Source organism: Podarcis bocagei (genome assembly GCF_964188305.1).
Source record: "Podarcis bocagei genome assembly, chromosome: 8".
Lineage (NCBI taxonomy): Eukaryota > Metazoa > Chordata > Lepidosauria > Squamata > Lacertidae > Podarcis > Podarcis bocagei.
In genome coordinates this window covers 53,435,972-53,445,367 of record NC_138133.1, presented here as the reverse complement: position 1 = coordinate 53,445,367, position 9,396 = coordinate 53,435,972, and the positions used below count along the sequence as shown (strand labels likewise).

At 49.5% G+C, this 9,396-nt stretch overlaps 1 protein-coding gene across 1 annotated transcript in view; it reads left to right on the top strand.

Moving 5' to 3' along the window:
- The first annotated feature begins 303 nt into the window (after positions 1-303).
- The window catches only part of TCEA1 (transcription elongation factor A1), a 33,269-nt gene continuing 24,176 nt past the window's right edge, over positions 304-9,396 (top strand). The window contains 1 exon segment of the mRNA XM_081205087.1: positions 304-1,420. Coding sequence (XP_081061213.1) covers positions 1,352-1,420 — 69 coding nt within the window. The 5' untranslated portion in view covers positions 304-1,351.

Below are 9,396 nucleotides of genomic sequence, written 5' to 3'. Positions count from 1 at the left end.
GCTGAAAAAGGCACGTCTAGTCACCAAAACCGTCTGAGCCTCTAGTGATAGTGATGAATCCAGGAGCACCCCAAAGTGGCAAACCTGCTTCTCCCATCCAGGGTTGTCTGCTAAAGGCTTAGTATTTATTTTTTAAACAATTATTTTTTAAGCAATAAAAGTTTGGGTAAAATAAAAATGTCAGTTGATGTCTGTGAGTAATAATAATGTAGACATCAGAAATAACTATTGGTAAAAATGTTCCTGCAAGTATTTTGGCCCCAAGTCATTCAGGACTTTATAAAACAAGCAGCAGCTTAAATTGGACCTTTTGGCTGCCCCAAAGTTAACAACCTGACAGCTGTACTCTGCAGCAATTGCTAGGTCACCAGAGCACAGGCTACTTGTAACAAACTGTCTTGGTCTAAGAACAACTCTTTTTCACTAACCGGAAAGCCTTTGCTATGGTGTTCTGCATGCTTAGACAGCACATGCTGAACAGCATAACAAAAATTTTAACTGATAAGAAATCACTGCAGTAGTTAGAAAATGCTGCAAGGCAAGACATAAAGGTACAATATCCAGTAAATGCCGGGGGCGATATATATAAAAAATCGACTTTGAGCTGAAGAAACCTTCCCGCATCCCACACCGGCCCTCTTTTCGCTTACACGCCACCCACCCTCTGTGCCTTATACCTGGATAAGATCCCACCCCGATCAAGCACCATTAGGGCAACTCATAAGGCAAGGGATGCGTACACACCATGCAGTTTTACATCTGAAAGGTATTCCTCCCCCACACGCCCCAAAAATAAAAGCAATGGGAACTGTAGTTTCCTCCTCGCCGAGCTACAGTTCCCAGCGCCAATAGCAAACTGCAGCTCCCGAGATTCCTGGGGTGGTGTGTGCTTTAAATCTGCTTCTACGGTTTCTCCTCAGCCAGTCTCTCTTGATCCCAACTCTCTGATGGAGAAGCGACATTTTCTTCCAAGCGCAGCAACAGCAGCCCCACAGCGTCCCTCCATTTCCGCTGGGCGGGCGCAGCTTTTGAGCTTCGGTGAAGCTCCACCTTCCCCTCCCCTCCATCGATGTTTTCGGCTTTTCCCGAGCACCGCCTGGCTCTCTTTGGCTAGGCTTGATGAGCGTAGCCTGGCGCCGCGGCTGCCGAGCTGTCGCTTCTGGGTCAGGCCGGTTTAGGTGCTGTGAGCGGCCCGGGCTGTGGGTTGGCGGCTCCATCTTTGCTGGCGCCGGAGTCACTGCGGAGCAGTAACAGCAGCAGCCTAGGCAGCGTTAGGCATTCGCGGCGGCGGCGGCTGAACTTCGCTCCCCATCACCCGCGTCGTGGAGCGTAGGCGCCGCGGGCAGTCGCCATGAGCGCCGAGGATGAGATCATTCGCATCGCGAAGAAGATGGACAAGATGGTGCAGAAAAAGAACGCGGTGAGGCGATGAGCCGGGAGGGACCGCGTGCCGGTGTGTGTATGTGTGTGAGAGAACGAGAGCGAGCGAGCGGGGAGGGGGGGGGTGTTCCACCGAGCCCCTCGCGCGCTCGGCTTGAACGTCCGCTCGACCAATCAGCTGCGCCTCGCGCTCAGCTGGGCGCCCGCCTTTTTCTTTTCCTGAGGGGGAGAACTGAGGGGCGGCTTATTTCGCGCGCGGATCCTCTTTTGTGAGGCCTCAACTGTCACCTTTCGGAATGTGGGTGGGGGAGAGGAAGGAAGCACCTCGCTTTGCCCTCGTGCCAGTGTGGCAGATGGAGCCGTTCCTCTGGGGGGCTCTCTAGACTGGTGACGACACTGTACGTCAAAACAAGGCACTTTCACGGGCGACGTTTCCTTGGGGAACAACCGAATCCTTGCCCTCCAAAGAACCGGCAGTCCAGGGACTCACGAAGCAAAGCCCTGGCCTGTGGTGTATTGTGGCACTGCACCGCCCCGTATTCTTGTCAAGGCTGGTAGCCTTAAAAATGTGGCGCTGGTTGTCAGAAGGGTGAACTCTTTCTCTTTTCACAGATCTGAGAAGGAAGGACGCAAAAATATGTTATGAGTCTCGTTTGCTTGTTGGTTCAGTCATTCATTCATACACAGTAAATTTATCATACGAGTATTTATACTCTGCTTACTCACCTGAATTCTCCAGGCAGCTTGCAGTATATTCGAAGCACAACAAAGCAGACAAGGCTACAATAGTTACTACAGCAGGTCAAAGGTGTATCAAAGAGCACCTGCTTGCTCTCTGGTGTCCCATCAAATGCTGTTCTGGAACTGACTATTGAAGCAACCAGAGGTTATTCCCACACGGCCCAGGACTTACTCATAGAATCGTAGAGTTGGAAGGGTCATCTTCAAGTCCAACCCCCTGCAATGCAGAAATCTCAACTAGATCATAGACTCAGAATATGATTCCCTGGCCAGCTGCAACTGCCTCTCACAGACCTGGCCTTGATGTAGGAGGAGGTGCTGGGGGAGCAAAGATGTTAACATGCCACCTCCCCAATAGGTATATGTTTTCTGGGTATCTGTCACCACCTTTGATTCCATTTTCCAATGGGACAATAATTGCTAGTCTGCACTGGTTTTAACTGGCTTATGTGTCTTGTAAGTTTCAGCATCTTTTTGGAAATGTTTGCTAGATATCATACCACGTGTTTATACCTCACTGCCCTTGAGTGTGGGTGTGGGGGCGGTGGGGAAGCGTCAGTCCTTTGTTTAAACAGGCAGTGAGATAAAACCATAAATAAATGACAGGATTCCACCTGAATATTAAACTAGGCTTTATTTTTGCTTTTAAACATTTCTGCATTTGTCATTTTAAAATGAAATCTCCATCAACATGATTCTCACTCTTAAAAATAGAGAACTAGGCCAGTTGTCCATAAAAGTTACGGTAAGTGAAACAGGTAAAAGTTTCCAGCTAATTTCATAGTAATAATGTCATGTGAATTCAGGGGGGAGACATTCCATCATCACTGAAAGTGGTCTATGCCTTCCTCAAACAAATATTAAAATTATAGCAGCTCCTTGGAATATCACAGTATTCTTGAGTGCACATGTATTTTAATATTTTTTTGGCTGGTCATATGCAGAGAAGATAAGCCTCACTAGGCTTGGTGAAGATTCTTTGAGAGAGTTGTATATTTTTCCTGCAAATGGTACCCCGGTCTGGCCAGTGTCATGTTTCCCATAGTAGTGAGTGGGGCTAAAAATGTGTTTGATTAAAAATGTAAGTATATAAAATGAGTTTTACTGTAAAACCTAAACCTTGCTAGTCTTCAGAAGGAATAACTTGGTAAGCCTTACATCTAAATGCGCCTCTGTGCTACTAAGTAAAATTAATTTTATCTGTAACCATTCCAGAAATTCTTCTATAGCTTTATTCTAAATATGGATTCAGTGTAGAACTATTAAGAAACATTGATTTATTTGACTATCTTTGATAATACTTTTGATTCAGATGGTATATTTTAGATGTCAACTTCATATATTTTTCTCTGCTTGGTGAATTATGCCTTCGGAACGCTACTTAATGCTTGATACAGGGCTGTGTTAAAGGCTTTGTTACTGATTATGTATGCCACATTCACCGAAAGAAAGTTATTTTAACTTGGTAAGTGAGTGCACAGTGATGTTTGTAGGTACAGTCATGTGTTACGATTCCTATGGATTTGGGGTTGGATACCCTGGCCTCTTGTATTCTTCCAAGGCTCACAATGGGAGTTTCTTGCTGCTGACCCACACATCTCACACCTACAGATTCAACTGGTTCAGGCCCAGTATGTATTAAAATACTATTCCTTAAAAAAAAAAATCAGCATAAACTGTATACTTGTGTTAAACTAAACCTTGCAAGTTATATTTCTGACTATCAATACTTGTTCTGTAGTATAACCAGTGTAACAAATTACCTTATTGTGTAATGAATAGGTGCAAGTTGGCAGAGGTAATTTTGCACATATGGATTTTCAAAAATCGAGAGCAGTTGAGTAAGATTAGAGAAAAAAGGTAAGCAGTAGCTTTTCCTCTTATAAGGTATGGAGCCAGTATGTGTTAAACAACTTTCCATGTGCATTCAATACATTCACGTATTTGGGAGTAAGCCCCATTTCGCTCTGTGAGACATGCGTTTGAGTAGACATGTCTAGGATTGAAGTTACAAATAATTTGTACAAATTTATATCTAGCTGTAGCACCATACTTCTTAAATCCTTGAATATGGAACCTAATCTATAAAGACTGATTCTAAAAATAATTTTGAACTATTTTCGCCTATGATAGTTTTATGACAAATTTATTTCTTATACAAATTATATTGTTGTTCCCAAAACCTTCTTATAAATATTTGTCTAGCAAATACAGCAGTACTTATACTGTACGCCGGCTCCCTCAGCCAGTAAAGCGAGATGAGCGCCGCAACCCCAGAGTCATCCGCGACTAGACATAATGGTCAGGGGGTCCCTTTACCTTTACCTTTAGGTCAGGTTTAGAACAGAACCACTGAAATGAATGGGACTTAAATTAGTCATGACTGACTTAAGCATTTTATTTCAAGCGGTCTTATTTAAAAGTGAGCATGTTTTCCATGTTGATTGGCTACAGTGGAGTGCTACTTGTGTAAAATGTTTTGGTTATTGCACCCCCATCTTAATTTAGCATAGGAGTAAGGCCCACACTATTCATTGGAATTTGATTATTAGTACGTTTGGGACTGTGGCATAAAGCTACAATTTTTAAAAAAGTTTTCTCAGATGTAAATCCTTCTGGTTTCTGGTTGAAATTTTAGATTCTGTTGATTTTAGAGGAAAAAAATCTATTCTGCCTTTGAATTTTCTTTTCACTTAAGACCATCTTACTATCTAGTTCTCTGAATGTTTACTAAGTTCTGAGTTCAACAGAGCTTGGTCTCGAATAAGTCTAGGAAGGTATTTCATAGACAAATACGAGCCCCGTCCCCAAGTGTCCTTAGCTCATGTATTGAGTCCTTATATACACTATCACCACCACAAAAGCTTATCTGGTAGAAAGCATGGTAGAAAGCATAGGGCTTTCTCACTGGTGTGACCTGTCTTTTGGAATTGCCATATTCCCTGTTGACATGCCCTTTCTAGGAACTTACCAAGGCATTTGGAGAAAAAGGATTTTGGCTGCTGGACTGCAGTGATGAATTTGTGATGGATCTATTGAGTATTTGTAACATTGCTTTGGAATTGTTTTCATTTTTCACATAATGATCCCCCAAAGTGAAAGACAGGGTATATATTTCCTTAATCGCAGTACTGCTTCTTGCACTAAGTTTCCAGATGGGTGGGGTATAAATAATAATAAAATTATTATTATTGTTGCAAATAAATATATGGCTTTGCATTTATCTTTATTTAAGCAGCAAGGTAAAAGAGAATAGTTTCATGCACACTTTTTAGTTTGTTTGTCATGTTACTGCAAGTAACATTCCCTTACACAATCTTTCAAGTGGTATTTCAGAAGATAGTAGGTCAGGTTGAACAGTGAAAACTCCTGCTGTTTATTCAACACAGGCTTTATTTACATTACACATTACACATTTTTATTTACATTATTTTACAGTTTTTGAGATCCCTTAGTGAAAGGCATTTCCATAGTATCATAAACACATGTTGAATACAGGAGAGGACAAAGCTACCATCAGGCTTGTATGGCTATAAGTCAGTAAACAACTCTTCCAAGTTTTTGACTGAAATAGGTGGAGTGATTTCTGCCTCTTACATCATCTAATACGGGTAGATTCCACAATTACAATGGAAGATAATACACTCTGCCCATTCTGGAGCTAATTTAGTTGTAGTATGCTAAGTTTTGTATGTAAATTATTACAAATATCATTGGCAATAAGCTATAGCTCTAATTTGTTTTATTTGGTGTAGGCTTAAGATTTAGAGAATCTTATTTGGAGGGTTACTTTCTTTGATTGCATTTTAAGGGTGTCATTTATTTGTTAGATTAAATAAGTTATTTTACTAGAAATGATAGTATTTATTTTTGTGACAAATTTGTTTTCACAGTTGTAAACAGATGGATTAAAACTTCAAATATTTGATTAAGTTTAGTTGCACAAATTCTAATATGCTGAGAAAGGGGGGGTACCTTTTTAAAGAACCTTAAAAAAATCGAGTTTTAGATGGATTTGTACCTATTTACCTGGGAGTAAGCCCCATTGAACTGAGCTTAAATCATTGGAAGACAAAAGTGGGTGGATGGTTCCTATGTCTGAGATACTGACTATTTTCCAGTTTTGGATGAGATTACTCTCCCCTGAAATAATATAGGTTTGGGTCCGTCTTTGTCTTTTGTGACTTGTGTAGCCTTAGTGACTAGGAACCCCTTTTACTGGCTATGGCGGCTGCGCCAACTGTGACTGTTCTTGAACAGGAACAACCTGACAAGGGTGTTCATAACATCAATACTTGTTCATTGCAATGTGCTCTGTGCGGTAGGACTATGCTTGTCCATGGTTTGGAAGCTCTAGCTGGTGCAGAATGCTGTATCTAGACTGTTGATGGGAACAGACTACTCTCAGCACATAACAAGAGTGCTTAAAAGCTTGCACTGGCTGCCCATATGTTACCCTCCCAGGTTTAAGGTTACAAGGCCTTTAACAACTTGAGTCCGGGATATCCTAAGGACTACCTGATCCCTTGTATCCCTGCTTGCTCACTGATGGGGCAGTCTCTGTTGGTGGTTCCCCATGGCTCTATTATACTTTCATTCGAGACCTCAGTTGCTGAGATGTCTCTGCTTTGTCATGAGCCTGGCACTTCTTTATTACCGTATTTTTCGCACCATAGGACGCACTTTTTCCCTCCTAAAAAGCAAGGGAAAATGTGTGTGCGTCCTATGGAGCGAATGCAGGCTTTCGCTGAAGCCTGGAGAGTGAGAGGGGTCGGTGCGCACCGACTCCTCTCGCTCTCCAGGCTTCAGGAAGCTATCTGCTAGCAGAGGGAGACCCAGCTCTCCCACCGCTAGCGGAGCGCTGCATTAATCCCGAAGCTTGGGGCGTGCGGAGCTCAGCACGCCCCAAGCTTCTGGGTGCCGGCAAGGTCTCCGCTAGCCCTGGGAGAGCCCCGCGACGTCGCGCGGCTCTCCCAGGGCTAGCGGACCACTGTGCTAATCCCGAAGCTTGGGGCGTGCGGAGCTCAGCACGCCCCAAGCTTCTGGGTGCCGGCAAGGTCTCCGCTAGCCCTGGGAGAGCCCCGCGACGTCGCGCGGCTCTCCCAGGGCTAGCGGACCACTGCGCTAATCCCGAAGCTTGGGGCGTGCGGAGCTCAGCACGCCCCAAGCTTCTGGGTGCCGGCAAGGTCTCCGCTAGCCCTGGGAGAGCCCCGCGACGTCGCGCGGCTCTCCCAGGGCTAGCGGACCACTGCGCTAATCCCGAAGCTTGGGGCGTGCGGAGCTCAGCACGCCCCAAGCTTCTGGGTGCCGGCAAGGTCTCCGCTAGCCCTGGGAGAGCCCCGCGACGTCGCGCGGCTCTCCCAGGGCTAGCGGACCACTGCGCTAATCCCGAAGCTTGGGGCGTGCGGAGCTCAGCACGCCCCAAGCTTCTGGGTGCCGGCAAGGTCTCCGCTAGCTCTGGGAGAGCCCCGCGACGTCGCGCGGCTCTCCCAGGGCTAGCGGACCACTGCGCTAATCCCGAAGTTTGGGGCGTGCGGAGCTGAGCGCGCCCCAAGCTTCTGGGTGCCGGCAAGGTCTCCGCTAGCCCTGGGAGAGCCCCGCGACGTCGCGCGGCTCTCCCAGGGCTAGCGGACCACTGCGCTAATCCCGAAGCTTGGGGCGTGCGGAGCTCAGCACGCCCCAAGCTTCTGGGTGCCGGCAAGGTCTCCGCTAGCCCTGGGAGAGCCCCGCGACGTCGCGCGGCTCTCCCAGGGCTAGCGGACCACTGCGCTAATCCCGAAGCTTGGGGCGTGCGGAGCTCAGCACGCCCCAAGCTTCTGGGTGCCGGCAAGGTCTCCGCTAGCCCTGGGAGAGCCCCGCGACGTCGCGCGGCTCTCCCAGGGCTAGCGGACCACTGCGCTAATCCCGAAGCTTGGGGCGTGCGGAGCTCAGCACGCCCCAAGCTTCTGGGTGCCGGCAAGGTCTCCGCTAGCCCTGGGAGAGCCCCGCGACGTCGCGCGGCTCTCCCAGGGCTAGCGGACCACTGCGCTAATCCCGAAGCTTGGGGCGTGCGGAGCTCAGCACGCCCCAAGCTTCTGGGTGCCGGCAAGGTCTCCGCTAGCCCTGGGAGAGCCCCGCGACGTCGCGCGGCTCTCCCAGGGCTAGCGGACCACTGCGCTAATCCCGAAGTTTGGGGCGTGCGGAGCTGAGCGCGCCCCAAGCTTCTGGGTGCTGGCAAGGTCTCCGCTAGCCCTGGGAGAGCCCCGCGACGTCGCGCGGCTCTCCCAGGGCTAGCGGACCACTGCGCTAATCCCGAAGTTTGGGGCGTGCGGAGCTGAGCGCGCCCCAAGCTTCTGGGTGCTGGCAAGGTCTCCGCTAGCCCTGGGAGAGCCCCGCGACGTCGCACGGCTCTCCCAGGGCTAGCGGACCACTGCGCTAATCCCGAAGCTTGGGGCGTGCGGAGCTCAGCGCGCCCTAAGCTTCTGGGTGCTGGCAAGGTCTCCGCTAGCCCTGGGAGAGCCCCGCGACGTCGCACGGCTCTCCCAGGGCTAGCGGACCACTGCGCTAATCCCGAAGCTTGGGGCGTGCGGAGCTCAGCACGCCCCAAGCTTCTGGGTGCCGGCAAGGTCTCCGCTAGCCCTGGGAGAGCCCCGCGACGTCGCGCGGCTCTCCCAGGGCTAGCGGACCACTGCGCTAATCCCGAAGTTTGGGGCGTGCGGAGCTGAGCGCGCCCCAAGCTTCTGGGTGCTGGCAAGGTCTCCGCTAGCCCTGGGAGAGCCCCGCGACGTCGCGCGGCTCTCCCAGGGCTAGCGGACCACTGCGCTAATCCCGAAGTTTGGGGCGTGCGGAGCTGAGCGCGCCCCAAGCTTCTGGGTGCTGGCAAGGTCTCCGCTAGCCCTGGGAGAGCCCCGCGACGTCGCACGGCTCTCCCAGGGCTAGCGGACCACTGCGCTAATCCCGAAGCTTGGGGCGTGCGGAGCTCAGCGCGCCCTAAGCTTCTGGGTGCTGGCAAGGTCTCCGCTAGCCCTGGGAGAGCCCCGCGACGTCGCGGGGCTCTCCCAGGGCTAGCGGAGACCTTGCCGGCGCCCAGAAGCTTGGGGCACGCTGAGCTCCGCACGCCCCAAGCTTCGGGATTAGCGCTCCGCTAGCCGTGTCTAGGCTGCGGATAGCAGCCTGCTTCCCGGAGCGTCGGGCGCCCAGAAAGCAGAGCTCCCGGCGCTTTGGGAACACATCCGCAGCATGGGGACCCTTGCAGGAGCTCCCCGCAAGCTTCCCCACGCTGCGGATAGCAGCCTG